At 38.1% G+C, this 21,429-nt stretch overlaps 2 protein-coding genes across 2 annotated transcripts in view; one reads left to right on the top strand and one right to left on the bottom strand.

Annotated features, from left to right (window-relative positions):
* LOC126336750 (DNA replication licensing factor Mcm7) overlaps positions 1-17,674 on the bottom strand; it is a 44,811-nt gene extending 27,137 nt beyond the window's left edge. The window contains exons 1-7 of the mRNA XM_050000752.1: positions 17,302-17,674; positions 17,113-17,216; positions 16,894-17,034; positions 9,442-9,566; positions 6,591-6,771; positions 5,070-5,207; positions 2,701-2,883 (exon numbers count right to left, since the gene is read on the bottom strand). Coding sequence (XP_049856709.1) covers positions 2,701-2,883; positions 5,070-5,207; positions 6,591-6,771; positions 9,442-9,566; positions 16,894-17,034; positions 17,113-17,216; positions 17,302-17,332 — 903 coding nt within the window. The 5' untranslated portion in view covers positions 17,333-17,674. The remainder of the gene's footprint in view (positions 1-2,700; positions 2,884-5,069; positions 5,208-6,590; positions 6,772-9,441; positions 9,567-16,893; positions 17,035-17,112; positions 17,217-17,301) is intronic.
* Positions 17,675-17,682: 8 nt separating this feature from the next.
* LOC126336751 (mitochondrial import inner membrane translocase subunit TIM14) overlaps positions 17,683-21,429 on the top strand; it is a 42,846-nt gene continuing 39,099 nt past the window's right edge. The window contains exon 1 of the mRNA XM_050000754.1: positions 17,683-17,771. Coding sequence (XP_049856711.1) covers positions 17,769-17,771 — 3 coding nt within the window. The 5' untranslated portion in view covers positions 17,683-17,768. The remainder of the gene's footprint in view (positions 17,772-21,429) is intronic.

Genomic DNA, 21,429 nt, shown 5'->3' with positions numbered 1-21,429 from the left:
AAAGGACCAGGTAAATTTGAGTTGGTAAAAATGAGTGAAGGGACTGGGGGTTATTCTTAATGTTAATAGAATCTTCCGTCTGTTCTTGGTAGAACAACATTACAATAAATGAAAAGCACCAGTTTGCTTTTGTTCTACAATATTACTTTTATTGTATTAACCAGTTTTTGGCTTACAAGGCCCTCTTGAGACATTTACTGCGTATTGTCACCAAAGAAGTTATATAACTTCTTTGGTGACAATACTCAGTAAATGTCTGAAGATGGCCTTGTAGGCCAAAAACTGGTTAACACAATAAAAGTAATATTGTAGAACAAAAGCAAACTAGTTTGAAAGTTCTCTTACTCTGCAAACTTCTCACAAAGATGTCCTCCACAAGTCTACACAAAGCCAGGGACCCAGCTACCGTGTTTTGAGGAATGCCTCTTCCATGCAAACTATTACAAGGTTAGTGCAGGACTTGGTCGTCTTGACTCCCATTTTGGCCCCTTGTTGTTTGTAGCTTTGGCCCTTGAAAATGGGAAGTACTTTAGGATAAGGATGAATTTAGCTAAAATTACAATAAATGAGATTGTAGGGAGACTCTCAGATGTTTTTTTGGAAGAGAGAGCATTGTATGTCTAAGTGGCTGTATGCATGTGGGATGTTTGTGTAGAATAGGGTCACATCAAAATGGACAAGGAGGGTTCCAGGTGGAAGGAAATGGTTTTAAAACAATACATGACGTGATTGTGGTTTTCTCTGCAGGATGAGAGTCTGAGGGAGATTGGTTACATGTGTTGGTCTACAAGGCCTGAGACACTATGAATCCGGGCTTTAACGCCAGCTACAGTGCTATGGCTTTTTAGTGTAATTTGAGAAGAAGGCAGGTCAGGGTGCGAGGGAATGACTTCTACACGTGTAACTGTGAACTACTGTGAGTAGCCTAGGATTGTAAGGATTTACTGCAGCTCTGTCTGTATGAAAGCAATGTGGTCATGAAGAGCAGTTTTTGTATGTTGAGGTGTTTAAGAGCTCTGAAGCCCCTAGACCATATACTCATTGTGGTGAAGTGGAGATTTTGCCCGCAGAGAGTATGACGACAGACTGGTCTTCCTTCAGTTCTTGGACAGGTGTGATTTGAGGTTTTGGTGATATTTTTCAGGAAAGATTGGGAGATAGGGATGGATTACCTTAACCAGATGATTTTTTGGGAAGAGGAGAAGGATACCTTTGGGATTTGAGTTAGAACTGTTCTGCGAAGGGTTTTTTGTTCACTCTGTTGGTTGTAAGTCGTGATTGACTGGTGATGTGATATTTTCCATTAAGGTTAAGGGTGAATAAGGGGACATTCTGACTAGGGCATTTACCATTGAAGGTCAAAAGATTGGTGAAAAATATGAGATGACAGACTAGTGAAGGAACACTTGAAAGAGGAAAAAAGACAAGATGAAGTCTCTATGTCAGGCAAATTGGACACTGAAAAGTCTGTGCAGAAAAAAAGACACACAAAACTGTCATTAGACTACTGAAAGCAAATAAGAGCATGGAAATAGAGAAAATAAATGGCCAAACAAGACAAAACTGTTGATAAACACTGGAAAATGATTGATGAACAGAACATTGCTCAATGATGAAAGTAAATCATCAAACAAAGTTTTTAGTTCGCCAAGGGGTGAGGGGTGGGGGAGATTGCTAAATAAAAAATATCCCACTAAATGGGTAAAATATCACATGACATGAACGTGAAAAAGGTCAAATAATGAAAAAATGCTGATAGGCAAGAATTACAGATATACAGAAAAGACAAAAAAGTGATCAATGCAATCGGCTTTATCAAAAGGAAAATTCTCTTAAAAATAAATAAATAAAAAAAAGACTATAAAATTACAAAGACACAGAATGGTTGGTCAGAACTTATCTTCAAGAAGTGAAATTTCATTATTGCCAACCTGTGCATGGATGGAATAAATGGCACTATGTGGATGCATGGGGCAGGTCGTGAAACAGGAGCAATTACAACAGTGGAAACCTTGGAATAATGGTCTAGGAATGTCGTATGGCTGAACAAGGGTGATGATAAAATACTGATATTGTTAACTGTTGAGCGTGCAGTGTGTTGTAGTGGTTAGTGTCACTAGCTAGTGTCCTGTAGGTCGCCAGTTCAAACCCACTTGTCAGAAATTATTTAGTAGTTTATATGTTCTGGAATTGCAACGTTTGTATAAACAGCAGCAATTCTGCTCTGGCTGTACACTGGTGTTCATGATAAAAATGTTCTCAATACCAAGTCTTGTACCTCACTGAAGACACTACTTTCGGTTTGGATATGAGTGTCATTATAAAATGACAATATAATTACAAGCTGGAGCATAAACACAGCCCTTTGAAATGAAGCTGGGAAGATCCTTTTTCATATTTTCCTTGTTATGGGCAGAAAGTATAAGCACATTACATTAAACTATAAACTTTATTTTGGTCACTGCACATACAAAAATTGTTTAGCAATTTATGTGCAGATTGATTGAAATAAACTTTATAGTAAAATCAGGACAAGCCTGAATCTGTATCTGTAAAACAGTATTTCAAAGTATTAAAGCAATATAAACTAAGAGGTTGAGTAAGAGGTATCTTTCCAATGGAGCCACCAGAACTAATTGTGAATACCACTGAATCATTAACAACAATTTTAAAATACATTATGAATAATTTATTACTTACATGTGCATCCAAGTATGTCTCCGACAACAACCCTTGTACGATTTGCTTAAAGCCTGTGCGATGAAGTGGAAGGAATATGCCTGTCACAGTGACATGATCACCAGGCATGGCTTGACGTGTAATTTCTCCTCGACAGAAAACAGTTAAACTGCGAGGAATATTGCCCACTGGAACTTGGTCACTCTGAAACAGAAGGATTTTCAGTACTTGATATAGTCATCTCGTAGAGCAGCAACACAAACACTGCACTAATCACCATCTTCATCCACCACCTGAGTCAATTCATTTGCATTAAAGAATTTGATGAGCAGACAAGCACACTGTATGATATTAAGTGCAGAGCAGTGTACAGACATGTACACAAGTTGAAGACTGTCATTTGGCTAACACACACACACACACACACACACACACACACACACACACACACACACACACACACTCTTTTCCACTTGGAGAGCACACACCCACTCCTCTCAACTTTGCTTCCTACTAGTTTTCCTTCATCTACCTTAGTTTTCTTTCTACTGTGTTCCCTATGTGTCTGAACCTCTTTCTAGGTATACTTTGTAGGATTATTTTGCTTAAAGTTATATGTTAGCATCATCATATTACCATTTACATAACAGAATAATTTTCTTTTATAAATACAGATCGTTACATGCTTATGTGGCAGCTTGCACTAGTACATAAATAACTAGAGTAGAAATTAGAACAACAGTTTGTTTTTACACAAAGGAGGAACGTTACAGTTTAACGTCTATGTATATCATGGTCATAGGAAATTGAGATGCCGTTCAATTGTTTAAATACAAGGAAGGAAATTGGCCACTGCCAAGTACTGGAATTTATGTGAATTATAGAAACTGAAATCTGACTGGCTGAACAGGGAATACAAATAAATGTAAGCACAATATCTCTTGGCCACTGTAACTGGTCATTCACGGTTAATAAATTACTTTCCTATTAACAACGAAGTAATAGCATATGGTTATTGTTCTATAAACAATGGAAATATTAATAACCTGAAGACTTCACACATTTTAGAAGCACATATATGATAAATACCATTCTCCCGAATATTTCACACAGGAGAAATATGTACTATTAATAGCTACTTTGCTTAGTGCAAGAACGAAAATTCAATTAAGAAAATGGTTGAAATAGTAAAGAGACAAAAAGGCTCGCAGCACATAACTTCACAAGGTGCAACTTCCAGTCCTGCAAGCAAAAATACATAAGATAAAACAAAGCATTCCTAACATTCAAAACAACAGACTCCTTGTTCATGGAAGAAAAGATGAAACAGTTGGGGAAATGGCACAGGCATTACAGGGAACTCAAATTCCAGAAGTTCTGAGGGACCCAACCCTGAATGAGGGCGAAGAGAAGCTTAGATGAAGGAGCACGTAGTAAAATATAGAAGATCCCTAACGCCCACATTAATCTTTAAAAGATCACTGACCAGATCTTTTATCAAAGCACTTTGGTCAAATCTTTGATAGTAAACTAGGCATCAAATCTTTGATAGTAAACTAGGCAAGCATTTATCAAACATCTTTAAAAGTTATAGCGAGGACATAGCTTTGATCAAAGTTTGTCATTGTATACATGTTTGCCCAGCAGGGGCAAAAACCTTCCTTCTAGTTATCACCCCATTTCTCTCACCAGCTGTGTTTGCAAGGTGACGACAGATAAAAAAAAAAACCTACTCACCCAGCGATGGCAGCAGAACACACACACAAAAAAAGTTTTTCTTTGCAAGCTTTCAGAGCAAGATGCTCCACCTTCCGGCAAAAAGGTTGAGGGAGAAGGAAGAGGGGTGAAGGAAAAACACTAGAGAGGTTTAGGAAAAGGGATAGAGTTTGGAAAAGTCAGTCACAACCCCGGGTCTGGGGAGACTTACCAGATGGGATGAAAAGAAAGTCTCCTTCCTTCTCATCCTGTCTGATATGCCTACTGTGACCTAGGTTCTGGGTGACTTTTCCGAACTCTATCCCTATTCCTAAGTGTCTCCAGTCCTTTTGCTTTACCTTTCTTCCTTCCCCTTCAACCCTTCTGCTGGAAGACAGAGCTACTGGCTCCGAAAGCTTGCAAAGTAAAACCTTTTTATGTGCGTGTATGTACCACTGCTGTTGCTTGGTGAGTAGATTTTTTATCTATCCAATTACATTGCACTGCAATTTATTTTCTTTGCACTCCTAAGCCTCTGCTGATGCTCACTGTAGATTTATCACCAATCAATGGCTGATTATATAAATTGTGAAAGCAAGGATGTGAAAGAATAAGACAGAAAATATGGTAAAAATAGAAACTCTTTCCAAACAGGCAGCCATGGAAAGTGCACAGTGTGAAATTAAAGAATTTACCTGCTCTTGAATCTTTAGTTCCTGAAACTTCACAAATTTTGATCCTCTGGTTTGCAGGTACAACCTCCCACCAGACTTATTGACACGGCAGTCATCACTGGGGCACAAACTAGCTGGCATGAAGCTCATTCCTGCCACCTGTAAATTAAAAGCATGTCATTAATCACATGATTTTTGATAGAACAAGAAAAAGACTATCACATCTTAATTAAATGTTGTCCTCCTTACATTCTTTCTCTGTTTATAAAAAAGTAAACCCTGAGATGTATTCGACTCTCCAGTTACTGTTACTTTTATAAGGGAATGAATCCATAACTTCTGAATAGTTTCTATGTTCATTTTTAGATACCTTTCTTATGCCTGAAAAATCTGACCCTGCCAAAAACAATTAATTTCAGTTATACCAATAGCACTTCTATATGGGCTGCAAATATTTTGCAGAGATGCAATACACCCTAAAAATGTATTTATTCTGTAAAGTTAATTGGTTCTTTACTGTTCATAGCAATACCTTGACAGTTCCCAAACTCTAATTTTACTTATTAACTGAATCTTCTGTCAGTTCTTGGTTCTGTAGGACAAAAGTAAACTAGTGCTTTTTTTTTAAAAAAAAATATTTAATTTTACTCCATATACAATAAATTTTAATTAAAATATCCTTTGTGTAAAACTATATGTAAACTATGGGAGAGGCAAAACACTAATATATAGCAGACTGTCACTATCCTCACTCATCCAGCCCCCTCCCTGTTCCTATTCCAGCACTAACCAGCCGTCATTTTACCAACTCACCCAGTCTTTTTATTTCTCTCCTTTCCGCTACTCCCCCGAACCCTGCCCTCTGTCTAAACCGCAGCACTTCACTGTCTGTCACCCCCACCATACTATCCCTCCCCCTCCCCACCCCAGCCTCCTCCTTACCCCAACCCAGTCATCACTACCATCATGCACTGGTGCTGATGCTTGCAGTGTGGTTTCAGTTGCCCAAGACTGAAGTCGTGTGTGCAAGTTGCGTTTGTGTTTGTGTGTCTATTGTTGACAAAGGCCTTAATGGCTGAAAGCTGTAATTGTGAGAATATTTTTGTCATACCTATCTGTGACTCAGCATCTCCGGAATATGGTGAGTGGCAAATTTTCTTCTCTAATATTGTAGTAGACTGACATGTTGCACATACAGACGTATAACAGAAAAGAGTGAACACTTAAACGAAAACAGCTTTTGTCACATTTGTCTATGTGGCACACATCAGTCTACAATCTATTTGATCTGATCTGATTCCATATGGAAGCAGAAGTGCTTAATGACTATATTAATTTCAAGGAGTAAAGTATTGCTGTATCCTTTACTACTTCAATTTGTCCCTAATAATTTTTTACCTATCTGAAATTTATTATATCATTGAAATTTACACATTTTTTATGCTAGCATCTACTAAGAACATTTTTTTTAAAGGAAGAGAGCTTTATATCAATTACATTATTCAAATAAACATTTCAAAGAGAAGGCATATATATACTTACAGGTTGGTATGTTTCAGCACCACATTGATCACAACTGTAAGTGGCAACTGTCATAACTGGCTTCACTTCCGTACTCCTTGTAACAATTCCACGAACTGTTACAAGTTTTCCTATGTGATCTGCCTTTACATCTCTTATTGGAGTGGGCTTGGTTGCAGATAGGTCTTTGAAATATATTTCACTGAAAATAAATGTTTTCTAAGTAACAAGCATTACAGTTTCGAAATTTTGTACTGTATATATGCAATGTTAATACATTCCAGTCAGGCCACAGTGAATGCTGCAAACCCTAGAAATCTTAAAACTTTTTCGACTTCCTTCTGTAGCTCCTGCTTATAAAATGAAAGAGAAAAGCAAATTACCGCCTTTTCAGATACACTATCATCAATTTCAAAACCATCATAGTCAATTTCAGAGCAGCTCCAGAATTTCTTCATCAGTCAAACTGTCCCCATTTTACAACAAACTTTTGCTATCCAGATAATTACAGAAGCTTTAAGAGTACAGATGTTGATCCGGCATTCAATGGATCGAATCTTTCCCTTATGCTTTTTACTACAGCATTGCGTGTGTCTTTGCTAAGGCACAGCAGCATCACTACAGTGATCCCCCATGGTTGTAAACGGTGCAAATTAGTGCCCAGAAATCGACTGACGGGAGGTAGTGAGTCAGTCGCACTCGGCCATCATGAGGGAGCGAGCGCAAACACTGTGTTAAAAATATCAATTTTAGGATTATGAAACATTTAATATCGTAAACAGGAACAGAATGGCCACCTTATTTTGTACCATGAATGATAAAGATATGCATGTGTAGTGCGAGTGCAATTAGAAACTGTGTTGAACAGATATGGAATCAAGGTATGAGTAAATTTGGCTGTCGGTGCTCCATGAGTAAAGACAATCAAGACATCGCTGAAGACACCTTCCAACGAGACAAGTCCGTTGAGAACTGCAATAGACGGCAAAATCGTCAACTACAAGGGACCCATCTTTTAAGAATTCCAGAAGGAAACAGGGCATGTGGCCACAGAAGCCCCATATGTAGAGAGTGTGGGGATAGCAGTACTCCACCAGATGTTGTAAGGTTTCTCCAAATTGAAAAACAAGGCCAGTTTTGTATTTACGCAGGTAAACTTTCATGGCATGGATTGACAGTGATGAGATCATCAACCGCAGAATGCCGCAATCCACACTGCAGCGGTTAGTAAATTGTGAGACTCGAGCCCTCATACCAGCCGGGCATGAATCACACGTTCCATCACCTTGCAAACACAGCTGGTGAGAGAAATGGGGTGATAACTAGAAGGAAGGTTTTTGCCCTGCTGGGCTGAACCTAAATTATCCTAAACACACACACACACACACACACACACACACACACACACACACACACACAGTGTTCTGGTGCTGCAGTCTGATAGTTGGGTCGGGTGGGTGAGAGACAGGATAGTTAGCTTACCTGGTCAAAGGCAGGGGAAACTGCATGTGTCACACAAAGTGGAGTGGGTTAGCAGTACAAAAACAGGATAGGAGAAGGAACTGCAGAGATGACTGTCTGGGTGTTGTTTAACATATTTGGAAAGGAGTGGCTTAGTTCCTGCATGGCATGGATTACACTCCAAAATAACAAGCAAAATAGGTACGACATTGGCCATGTCTCAGTTTTTTAATGTTTTTATTCTGTCTGTCATCTGTACGAAGATACTTTATGATGTTTTTATTACCATGAGGAAACACAGGCAGCAACACTTGTCACTTGAATTGATGGAAAAGGAATACAGACAACGTTGTATGTTACTTGCTTTGCAGCGTTCACATTTTCCTTACTGGCAAGTGCCACTCACTGTGCAAAGAGCATTGATTGTCATCTGCTACATGCTTCATATTCATTTTCAAGATGGCATTACAGCAAAGATCTAACGGACCTTTCATACTAAGGTAAACGTAACTACACAATGTTCAATATACTCAATTTTCAAGTAGTTTTATTTTTAGCACCAACAACTTCTAAATTCATTGCCATTTAGGGAACGATGGATGAAAATTAATTCATTGCCATTGTGGAAACAATCCATATTCATTTCAATACACAACATGTTTACTAATGTAACTAAGTTTTTTTGCAGTATTTCACAGAAAAATGAGCCTCTTTTAAATGCAATAAACGGACTTCAGTTCTGCGTGGTATAAACTGCTATAACAAAATTCAGAAAAACCGTGAAAAAAATCGTTACCTGCCAGCTGAACTACTCTCTAGCTGTCCAGTGCTGAAAGTGTTAATGAAATGAAGTGGCAGGCATGGGCAAAGGTGGGTGCGGAAAAAGAAATACAATACGAGAAATTCCGGGAGCAAAGGGAGGGCCATCAACAGAACGTGAATAATTCATTTTCTGGCAGACAAACACCGGATTAAAAGCTTATCATTTGATACCCCTTGTCATCCTGCCATTGGTTATCTCCAGTATGAAAGTATGACAAAATGGTGACATCTATCCTCTGTTGAATATGAGTGCAGCATAAGGTCAGCACCTAACTTTGGCCCCTGCTGAATGAGTATTTGATTTGGTATGGGCTTAAGTACAATCCTACCAGCTTAAAATGAAACCATATGTACTCTAACAATAGGAAGAAATTTAGAGATAAGAACAATGTGCCAAAACTGTTGGAATCAGTTTCCTCTTACACAGACTGTAACACCGAATATAATGTAACAATTCTATTATTGTAACTTAAATGACTTATAGCATTTATCTGTTTCAATAAGAATGGCACTGTTTGATACTCTAATATAAACTTTCACATATGAAGGCACTGAAAGGTATATAACTAGTCAAATGCCCAATACTTACAATCTCCTCATTAGTTCAGGAGGATACTTGTTTTGTGGATTCCGTTGTTCACCTGTTTGTCGTAAGCGTTGTTCTAACATTTGTCGATGCTCAATGTACACATCTAATGAGTCCTTGGCTGTTACCTTTAAAAACCAAGAGAGAAAACAAAATTCTATATAAGTTTCACACACAGGAGGAGAAAAAAAATCTGTAGGAAGGAAATATTAGTGCTCCACTAAATAGTAACATGCAAAGACAAATGAATGAACAAGTTATAAAAAAATCTACAGGCAATGCTACTCTAACTTCTATTTTTACTGCTGATCCACTGTGGAAATGTCTTAATTAAAAAAAAAAACACTGTAAATTTTTTAAATCTCTTAACACTATTACATTGTAATATGAGGAACAAAAAATGACTGCCAAAATGTGGTACACAGGCAAAGCTTGTTAATAAAAGTCACTGACAGCCACAGGTACTACTATTAGATAAACGACAGTTATACAGCAAAAAATAGGAAGCAGCAGCATTTTTGAAAATATCAGCTTTGTTATTGATTTACTCAAATTTACAAAAGCATGAATTAATTCATTATGAAGATTACGATACTATTATTTCTTAGTCTTTTGTTAATGCAAACCTTGATTTGTTCCATATTCCTTAAGTTGTTTTTGAAGGCATTTACAGAACACGGTATATGGGGGAATCAAAGGTGGATCAAACAGGATGATTTGATGCTTTTATAGACAAAATGCCTCACGAGTTGTAGTGGCAGAGTACTCTAGAGAGACCTCGGAGAATATTGTTAAGTTTTCAAATATGCTATTGTGATAAGGGGAAATTTCTATATGCCAGCTATTCAATGAGAGTGAAATGCAATTATAACTGGTGCCAGGGACAGGCAGTCATCCGAGATTGTTTTGAATTCCTTATCACAAAATTGCTTTATATGATGACAAACAAACTGCTAACTGTCTGAGTAGCCAATATAAAATATTCATCTGTGAAGGACGAAGATGTGAAGCAAAACAGAACAAAATTCACAAGCAATGCATAATATACCTTTCACAACTATTTGCAGGGCAAGTTTATGAGAGGGGCTATAGCCAACTGCGGTACAATAGCTGTCACAAAGTTGTCATGGAAGCAAGGATAGCTTCACCATAGATTGAAGTGAAGTCAAAGTCAAGTTCACAAGCAAAAGCTGACTGAAACCAAACTGAGAATCAGAAAAGCAATGTGAGAAGCATTCAATGAATTACAAAGTAAAAATTTTGCAAACTGATCTGACTAAAAATCTAAGAAGTTTTGGGCTTACATAAAATCAGTAAGCAGATCAAAATCATCTATGCAGTTGCTCAGGCACCATAATGACACAAAAACAGAAGACTGTAGAGAGAACTCCAAAATACTGAATTCAGTATTCTGAAATTGTTTCACACTGTAAGAATATGATGTAGTTTCTCCTTTCAATCATTGTGCCAATGTCGAAATGGAGGATACTGAGATGCGTGGCCGTGGAAAAGAAAATCGACTGAAAATGCTTATTAATCTGGACAACATTAGAGACTCATGAGGTTGAGATTACATGAAAGAATTTGCTAGCAGTAGTACATCATGGGTCACTGGAAGAGAGGCAAGCAATTAGGAAAAAAGCACACCATTCCCACTTTTTAGAAGGGCCATTGATCTCATTCCCATAATTATAGGCCTATGTTGCTGCCATTGTGTGACTCAGTGTCAGACTACAAGTCCAAAGGTCTTGGGTTTAATTCAGTGTCAATCCTAGGAATTTTATCTCTCACTTACCACCTCAGGCAATGTATGTTGATTTGAAAAATGCGAAGTTGTTCTATGGTTCGGAATCCATGTTAAACTGTCAGTCCTCCTACAACTGGCTGGGTAAGCAAGTACAAAGGTTGGAGGTAAGGCAACGACAAACCCCCTCTAACTGTAAAGCAGTGTGGTGTCCAAAACAATCTTCGGCTTGGTGACTGCTATACTTTTTATTGATGATGTCAATTTGTTGTGGAATTATGGAACGTGTTATGTGCCCACACTTTACTATGTTTATGAAAAATTAAAAAATCTCCTCTGTAAAAGCCATTATGGATTCTATAAATGGAGATGTTGGGAAACACAGCTTCATCTGTTCCTCTATAAAGCACTAGTTGATAATGAGTTCCTTGCCTTCTGGAAGGCTTTCCGACAGGTCTGCACTGTTGTTCAGTGAACAAAATATGAGCTTATTGAGTATCGGACAGATTTATGACTTGATTCAAGAGTTCCTAAGAAACAGAATTCAACACATTATTGTTAACGGGATGAAATAGACAGGTGTAAAGGAAATTTCTGGAATACCCTAAGATGTATTATAGGACTATTTCTGATTACAATATACAGGCATCTCAAAAATACTTTTACAAACTTTGGGGACAGGTTCCTTACACCAAAACAACAAAAAAGTTAATATAAACATGTAAAAAAACAATTCATTTTTGAGTTGTTGTTGAAAGTCCACAATTCAGGTAACTAGAGTTCATCAACACGAAAACTCATAACAAATGCTCAAAATGCACTTGTCTACCTTCTAAACACGCATATACGCATCGAATCATGGACTGACTCATCCTTTCAAGTACCTCCTGACAGTTTAGAAGCTTTCGCAAGCTTCCATGACATGTCGACGAAGAATTTCTGTATCTGTGTGGTCTGCTGCCTAGACCACCTGTTTAAGGTGGCCCTAGACATAATTCCAATGACTGAGGTAAAGGGAGTGTATGGGCGAAGGAACTGTTTCTCCTCTACCTATCCATCCGTCACAGCAGTTCTATCAGTGCATCTCAAACACTGACACTGAAATTTGTTAGAGCTGCATCATGCATAAACCACGTTTCTTCTTATTTGCATGGACAAATCTACTAGTAGGTCTTGAAATGAAGTCCATGCAGTTAGTACCTGCAAAATGTGCTGGGGGAAAGTCACTTGCAGTTCCAACTCACATATTTAAACTGATGCTGATGTCTAGCCTGGGCTGCACCATAAGGATTTCTATCAGCCCATACGTGTTGGTTGTGGAAATCGATTACACCATCACTTCCACACACTGCCTCATCTACAAACAAAACTAAAGAAACAAACAACAGATTGGCAAAAGTTCTCCCATGGTCATTGGTAGGCGTAAGGTTCTTCACATGTTGAAGATGGTATGGATAGAGGGGTTGTTCAAGAAGTATCCTCCATACTGAACTTGGATAGGTGCCACATGCAAGGGCCACTTGTGGCTTCCTGGTCAGGCACACGAGCAGCATGTGGTTTTCTGCAGTCAATAGTTTGTGGTGCTACGAACCATGTCTCAACAACGTGATGATACAGAGCACCAAAGGTCGGATGACTAATGTCTTCGGTTTGGAAATTGCATTTGATCCAGCACTGCAGGCTCTTGTCCGATACCATTAACATGGTTGTAGCTAAAAGCATGGCTGCATACTTACAAAATGTATGTCCTGCGATGTTTGAAGGGAGGTCTTCGAGTTAAGACTACCTGTAGTATTTGGATACAATGGACAAACGCAAACTAAGAATATAAACAAGTCTCCCTGGTAGCACAACACCATCTAGGTATAAAATTCAAATGGAAGCATAGGTAAAGGAAGTTGTTGGGTTGTACTTCAAAGCCATTCAATTTAACTTTCCTTAATAATCTGAAAAATGAAGGATTTTTGGACATATGTTTACAGGGACTTTTTTTGTTCTTGTTTTGATGTGTGGGACCCACCGCCAAAGTTTGTAAACTATTTCTGAAATACCCAGTATACAACACCAGAAGCTCTATGAGGCTTTTTTTGTAGCCAATGCTGGTGTCCACATGACAATTGCAAAGCCAGAAGACTGGCAAAATGCAGAAAGGCCTGCACAGCATCAATGATATGTGCAGGGACTGGCAATTGACACTGAACATAAATGACTGTAACAATGTTCTAAAATGGCCAAAGAGATCCATTGCTATTCAATTATGCTACTGGTCTAAAATCACTGGGAACATAACTGTAAAATTCCTACAATTAACTATCTGGAGCAAATGAAAGTGGAGTAACCACATAAAGGAAGACTGAAGGAAAAGCAGATGCCTGGCTGAGATTAACTGGAAAATGCTTAAGGAAATATGTACCGTGCACAAAATATAAGACTTACAAAACACTTGTTCCATTGATTATTTTCATTAGGACAGTAAAGCAAGTGCTGGAAGTTCACTAGGAGACATCAAGTCTCATTCCACTGAAGGACACAACAACACTTCGAAAAGACATGTGATGCACTTGAAGCGGTTATGGAAAAGTTATGTCTGCTGTCGGAATTACTAACTTCCATAGCTACTGACGGTACACCAACTCTGACTGGCAAAATCAGTGGATTAATAGGGTGTGTCCAGAGAAAAATCAAGAATCAAGATCTCCTGGTTACCCCTGTAAATTGTCTGGTTCATCAACAACATTCATTTTCCGTAAGTATAAAACAGAATAATGTAATTAGCTAGGTTGTGAGACATCACTACTTCTGTTCAAACAAAAGGAGTCAATCATGACTTATTCAAAGTGTTTCTGGACGATGTTAGTTGTGAATATGCAAGTTTACCTTACCACTGTGAGGTTTATTGGCTCGGTCATGCTGAAGTTTTGGAGCACTTCATGGAACTGTGTAAAAAAATGTCAGATGATAGATGGATTTGATTAAGCCATAGAAGATGAAACTGTCACTTTGGGAAAGGCAGGTGGAGGCTAGAAACATCTCTTACTTTCCAAACCTGACAGCATCAACAGATGTTGCCACAGCTGCACATTTTGAAGAATATAAAGATTTTTTTAAAGAAAACTGCATACTGAATTTGAAACAAGATTCACTGATTTTACAAACTTGGAAACAGATTAGGAATTTTTGGTGCTCCATACTTTGTGAACAGCAATTCTGTATTTCACCCACTCCAAATGGAAATCACAGATCTTCAGTGCAATTCAGAGTTGAAAGACAGCTACCGTAGCAGAAAGACTAAGTGACTCTCACAAACATCTATGACAGAAGCGTTACCCAGAACTTCATAGACATGCAGCACGGACACTTAGCCTGTTCGGAGCAATGTATAATTGTGAGCAAATCTTTTCCCTAATGAAACTGTGTAAAATACAACCAAAATGCTCCAAACCAGATTATTGTCTGAAACAGGTTTTGAGACAGGGCTGTGCTGAATCAATCATTCCCAACATAGAAGCTCTTACGCAAAGAAAAGTAAATTGTAGAAAGCAACAATAGAAAAATGAGATGGCTTAATTTTGCATATTTTCCTTGTTTTTCAGATTCCTAGTTTTTGCCTTCCAGTTTGCCATCTATTAATTTTTGTACAAAGTATGTATTTACATTAATTTAGTCCTTTTGTTTACTGGCATAGTTTTTCTTGAATTTAAAAATCTGTTTGGCAGTAAGACTATTGTAATAAGAATCTTCATTAAATGTTCAAGATGTTTAATTAGAATTTTGGTTCCTTTGGTATGCATATCCCTAATTGCCAACCACAAGTATTGATTTACTTGTGACTGAACAATTTCAAATGCTGTCTCCTATTTACAACACCACAGTCTCAAACAAAACGAGAGTAAGCCACCTCTGCACAGCACCACTTGGCCGTCACTGTCAAGCAAAGTCAAGTGTTCTACAGTGCCGCTCAAGGAGCTTCAACTGAGCTGGAGCAAAGAGCGGATCCATTCCATAGAGCGGTACCTTAAACAGCCCTGAAAACATACACAGTACTACCGTACTAGTGGTAAGGCTACCTAACAAGCTAGGAAATGAATAAACGGCATGTCAGTGTGAGGCATTAGGGCAGCATACTTCATAATAAAATGGAGTGCCGTTCAAAAACAACACAAAAATTGTTTTTATTCAGTTGATGAATATATTGGGGATTGTATGGAATCAGTTCTACCCTGTTATCAATCTCTGTGGGATTTTCAAACAGCAACACAACGTCTACCACAGGTCTGAGTATCAAAATAAACTTCAACCCCTGCTGGGCTGGAGCTCACCACTGGGAAAGTGTTATCACTTATCTCTGATGCATGTGGAGTCTTACACAAACAATATGATGGAACTGAACAATGAGTTTGTCACTCCTATCAGCAAAATGCAAATTTAGTAGAAAGGGCATACACAATGTATTCCTATGAAGAAGGACCTGTAGGGTTGAGCTGGGGCTCTTATGCTAGGATCTACGACGGTCAATCCAAAAATGATAATCAAGCTTTTCATCAGACTGCTACTATGTGTTAATGTCATAATAAAATATAACACCTTGAGTGTCTCAGAAACCAGAGCAACTTTCCAGTTATATCCCTCAGTTTGTGACTGATACTGATGAACATTTTTTCAAAATCTTGGTCACAAAAACTGGTTCAAAATATCTTACTTGTAGAATACCTACAGTAGCAGACATATGTCATGCCTCAGAACAATAAGATTAGCTAAAGGCACAATACATCACCAACAGACTGATGACATCAACATGACAGGTATGAGTTTCAGTAAATGGGCAATGGATGAGGTCACTAAAAATGAGAAAACGCTAATAAGACAACAATAGAAACTAAGAGAACCTCCATAGGAATAAGGCTTTTTAGAAAAGGATGTTCTTCAAACATACTAAAAACATTAAATAACAATGAAATAGAAGAGCTTGTTACCAGGTACATAATTGTAACTAGGAATAAAAATATACTGTTCTGACAAATTGGTTGGCCTCACTATTTCACAACCAAACTGTCACCTTCCAAGGCTCAAGATACATTACATATTAACGTCAACACAACTGTCATAAAAATAAGCGCACAGCAATATTGCAAGTTTCAACACTCTCGTTACCACCGTCAATATGACAAGGCCTGGTAGGGCATTGTAGTCTTCAAACCAGCCTTTGGTTGATGGCAGCTCTACCTTAGCAAAGAGATCTTTACTATTATACTTGGATAATTTTGTAACTGCTTCTAGTGAAATTGGAATGGCTAACAAAGTTGTATTCTGAAAACCATTAAATCTTAAATGGCAACTTCACAGTGGTAGTCTTTTCTATAAACATACATGCAATACTGAAAATTCGACAATCTCAGTGTGATATTTGCCACTTCCATATTTATCTCTTTTTATTTACCATCACTTAGGCTACATTTATTTCGAATACTGCTACATTGTAGGAAAATTTACAAAGTGAATATCAGACAAGAAAAGAATCCCAGTACCACTTGACAAGATTTTTTGAGAATTGGTTACTCTAACTCGTCAAATCACTTAGTAATTTCCAATGCAACATCTCTTACTAATCAATCAGCACAAAACTTTCTAGCTTAATCAATTCGAGAGAAATTGGTGTAATTTACGAGCTGCGAAGCTGTAGCATCATTATTAAACGTTTGTTTTGTACCCACCTCATGCTCTTTGTAGTCCGGTAATAATTCTTCTACTACTTCAGAGAACATGTTCACATATCTTCGAGTATTCATTATAACTGATTCCATAAATGTTGAGTCGAACTCGTACAAATCGTCCAGTTCTATGAACATTGCAACCTACAACAGACGATCAAACATTATGTACAAATTGAGGTATACTATATAATATACACAGCTGCAACAGCACATTCTCACCTGATCTCGGTGAGCTAATTTTGTCAGTTGTTGAGCGTACTTAAAATCTTTCATTCCATCCTCGTCAACTGATGCAAATTCGACGAGAAACTGCCTTGCCTTTTCTAAAAATAAGTATACCAATAGAAGAAAGCAAATAATGCATGATGAATACGTAAAGCACAACACACATATTTCCATTATTTATACCTTTATCACTGGCATAATCCTTCCCTGCCATGCTGAAGGCTATTTGTCCTTATTTTATAATTATTGCACACTCAGATACCTTATTAAAGGAAACAATAACAGATAACTCTTCCACACGACAAGTTCGAGCTTATCCCGCCTTTCGACAACACGCAAATTTTGGCGGTAAACCTAACAAGCACAGCAACATCTACATTTAAAAATTCCCGAAGATTACAGGAACTGTGTAACATGTTGCATATCTACCATTTACATAGCTAAAAATGTTCGTATTTTCATCTGAATGTGATACTTAATTTCAGTCAGCTATGTAACTCTATAGAAAAATTGAAGTTTGACTACACATTTTGGTAAATTTAGTGTTGCCTGACAAGGGACAAGTGACTTTCGCTATCAGTGCATGATAGTGTTTCGTAAATCAAGAAGTATAAAGTGAAATCAGGGTTTGCAGGATTTATTTGTCTGTTATGGTATGTTTTATTGCGAACTAAGTACAAAATTAATTTATCGAGTTAATGTTATTTTGTGACAGGCGTTGTTTGATATGTAAGGCGTGAATGATTTCTGAGAGCCTTCAGCAGAAGTGCGTGTTTTTATGGAATGATAATGCTTGGCGTGGTTTCTGCATGATTTTTGCTATGACATAAGGCTGTGACACTTGCAGCACTTTGTTTACTGTTTGTAGGTGGTGGTTTCCAAATGTTTGAAAGCTAAAGTGTTGTCTTGCTAGGGTTGTGCAAAGGATGAAGATATCGCCGGCGAAGCTTCCATCATTCACGTGTGCGCTCTTCTGGTTAGACTAAGTACATGACAAGGCATCATTTCATATCGTTTCCCTTGACTCTTGTCGCTCACGAGGAATGGTTTGCGAGTAAAGCCGATTAGATAATTTCTGTAATCGCACCGGGAGTTTGAGGCCGCCGAATATATATCACCTTCGTAATTTTTCTATGGTAGTGGACGGATATGAAAATTCACTGCTTTAGATGTCACGATTCTCTTGGATAAGTTGAACAAACCTTAAGGAATCTATATTATGCTAGCCAAAAATAAAATACAGCTACACTCCATCATCCTGTTCAGTAAAGCCCATCATGAAAGACCACTAGGGGTGCCACCAATTTGTAGAATAAATTGAAAGTAATGAACATTTTATATTTTCATTTGGACTTGTAAAGATTCTTAGTGTCTTGCTCGATTGTAGGGAAAACGAATCTCCATTGCAGACCTCTTTGGACCACCTCTGTTCCCTCCATAAGACATTTGTATTGGGCATTTCCACTTTCCTGCATCCCAAAGTGCAAACTGAAGTTTTTTCTCTCCACCAACTGGAAGAGCAACCTAAACACCACCTTCAAATGTTTTCCTGTTTACTGTCGTCCAACTTGTGACACAATTTTAACAATATCTATCGTATTGCCAAGTGACCTCTGTCCAAAATCTGGTTTGTTATATTAAAAGGTCTGATCTACAGCTGCACAGTCAAATTCAGTGGTGCTGCAAACTGATCAGACACCTGTTACTCTTCACCTGCCTTCTATGGTAAAAACACTTTTTTCTGCAAACAGTCCTTGTGACCAAAGCCGCCCATAAGTCACCACAGAATTTTCCCAGTCCCAGCTCGTACCTCTGTTCATGCCTGACCCATCCTCCCAACCACCCCTGGTTATCTTTCAAGAATATCTTTCCTCTAACCAGACTTTCCTAAGTCCCTTACAAGAACACAAATCTCTCTCCACTTGAATGAAGAGCCATCTACTACCGCAAAACATGTATGAATTTAACATCTTTCATACAGACAGAGGGTCCACCATTGTTGTGATGAACCCAGCTTTCTAACCCATCCATCTGTAATTCCTGCCATAATAATCCCATCCCAGATTCCAGCCTTAACCACAATCTCTACTCAAATCTCTAGGTCAATTCCACCTCTTTTCTCACCCCAAGTATCTCTCTCCCCCCCCCCCCCCCCCTCCAACATGCCACATTACACATCTATTCTCTGATGCTTCCATAAACCTATAACATCAACCACTGTGGCTATCACATTGTAGCTGAGCATTGTGCTTTAGCAATAGACAAAGATGAGAACCTGAAATCTAGTAAATCTGAGTACAGGAGGGTAATAAATTGGTCAAAAATTGAGATTACTCAAAAACATGGACTGATCAGATGTTTTACTATATTTCTGACTCAAATGAAAAATACAAAGCATTCATTAATAAAGTTGCTTCCTCATTTGAAAATTATTTTTCCCTAAAGGTAACGCAAATCAAATGGAAGTTTAAAAATAAACCATGTATTACACACAGAATAAAGATATCATGTGGGACAAAAAAGAGATTGTATGTACTATCTAGGAACAACACTGATGTTAGCATTGCAATTAATTACAGAGAATACTGCAAAATATTGAAGCAATAATCCAGAAATCTAAGAAGCTTTATTATGAGAAAAAGATAATAGCGCTCAGCAACAAAATAAAAACTCAGTGGGATATAGTGAAGCCAGAGACAGATGGGTACAAAAAGGAGGAGGAGCAGATAGCTATAAAAATAAATAAGATAATGGGAACAAGTGCCTGTTGTGTTGCAAACGTCTTAAACAAGTACTTTGTTTCTATTATTGACAGACAAACGTATGGTTCCTGAAGAGGGGCAGCAGCCTTTTCAGTAGTTGCAGGGGCAACAGTCTGGATGATTGACTGATCTGGCCTTGTAACACTAACCAACTGTGCTGGTCTGCGAACGACTGAAATCAAGGGGAAACTACGGCCGTAATTTTTCCCGAGGGCATGCAGCTTTACTGTATGGATAAATGATGATGGTGTCCTCTTGGGTAAAATATTCCGGAGGTAAAATAGTCCCCCGTTTGGATCTCCGGGCGGGGACTACTCAGAACGTCGTTATCAGGAGAGAGAAAACTGGCGTTCTATGGATCGGAGCGTGGAATGTCAGATCCCTTAATTGGGCAGGTAGGTTAGAAAATTTAAAAAGGGAAATGGATAGGTTAAAGTTAGATATAGTGGGAATTAGTGAAGTTCGGTGGCAGGACGAACAAGACTTTTGGTCAGGTGAATACAGGGTTATAAATACAAAATCAAATAGGGGTAATACAGGAGTAGGTTTAATAATGAATAAAACAATAGGAATGCGTGTAAGCTACTACAAACAGCACAGCGAACGCATTGTTGTGGCCAAGATAGACACTAAGCCCACGCCTACGACAGTAGTGCGAGTCTATATGCCAACTAGCTCTGCAGATGACGAAGAAATTGAAGAAATGTATGATGAAATAAAAGAAATGATTCAGATAGTGAAGGGAGATGAAAATTTAATAGTCATGGATGACTGGAATTCGGTAGTAGGAAAAGGGAGAGAAGGAAACGTAGCAGGTGAATATGGATTGGGGTAAGAAATGAAAAAGGAAGCCGCCTGGTGGAATTTTGCACAGAGCACAACTTAATCATAGCTAACACTTGGTTAAAGAATCATAAAAGAAGGTTGCATACATGGAAGAAGCCTGGAGATACTGTCAGGTTTCAGATAGATTATATAATGGTAAGACAGAGATTTAGGAACCAGGTTTTAAATTGTAAGACATTTCTATTGGTTATGAAGTGTAGATTAAAACTGAAGAAACTGCAAAAAGGTGGGAATTTAAGCAGATGGGATCTGGATAAACTGACTAAACCAGAGGTTTTGCAGAGTTACAGGGAGAGCATAAGGGAACAATTGACAAGAATGGGGGAAAGAAATACAGTAGAAGAAGAATGGGTAGCTTTGAGGGATGAAGCAGTGAAGGCAGCAGAGGATCAAGTAGGTAAAAAGACGAGGGCTAAAGTAGAAATCCTTGGGTAATAGAAGAAATATTGAATTTAATTGATGAAAGGAAAAAATATAAAAATGCAGTAAATGAAGCAGGCAAAAAGGAATACAAACGTCTCAAAAATGAGATCTACAGGAAGTGCAAAACTGCTAAGCAGGAATGGCTAGAGGACAAATGTAAGGATGTAGAGGTTTATCTCACTAGGAGTAAGATAGATACTGCCTACAGGAAAATTAAAGAGACCTTTGGAGAAAAGAGAATGACTTGTATGAATATCAAGAGCTCAGATGGGAAACCAGT

The sequence above is a fragment of the Schistocerca gregaria genome, chromosome 2 (genome assembly GCF_023897955.1).
Source record: "Schistocerca gregaria isolate iqSchGreg1 chromosome 2, iqSchGreg1.2, whole genome shotgun sequence".
Classification (NCBI taxonomy): Eukaryota; Metazoa; Arthropoda; class Insecta; order Orthoptera; family Acrididae; genus Schistocerca; species Schistocerca gregaria.
Note: the sequence above shows the minus strand (reverse complement) of the source record. Positions and strands in the feature narration are given on the sequence as shown.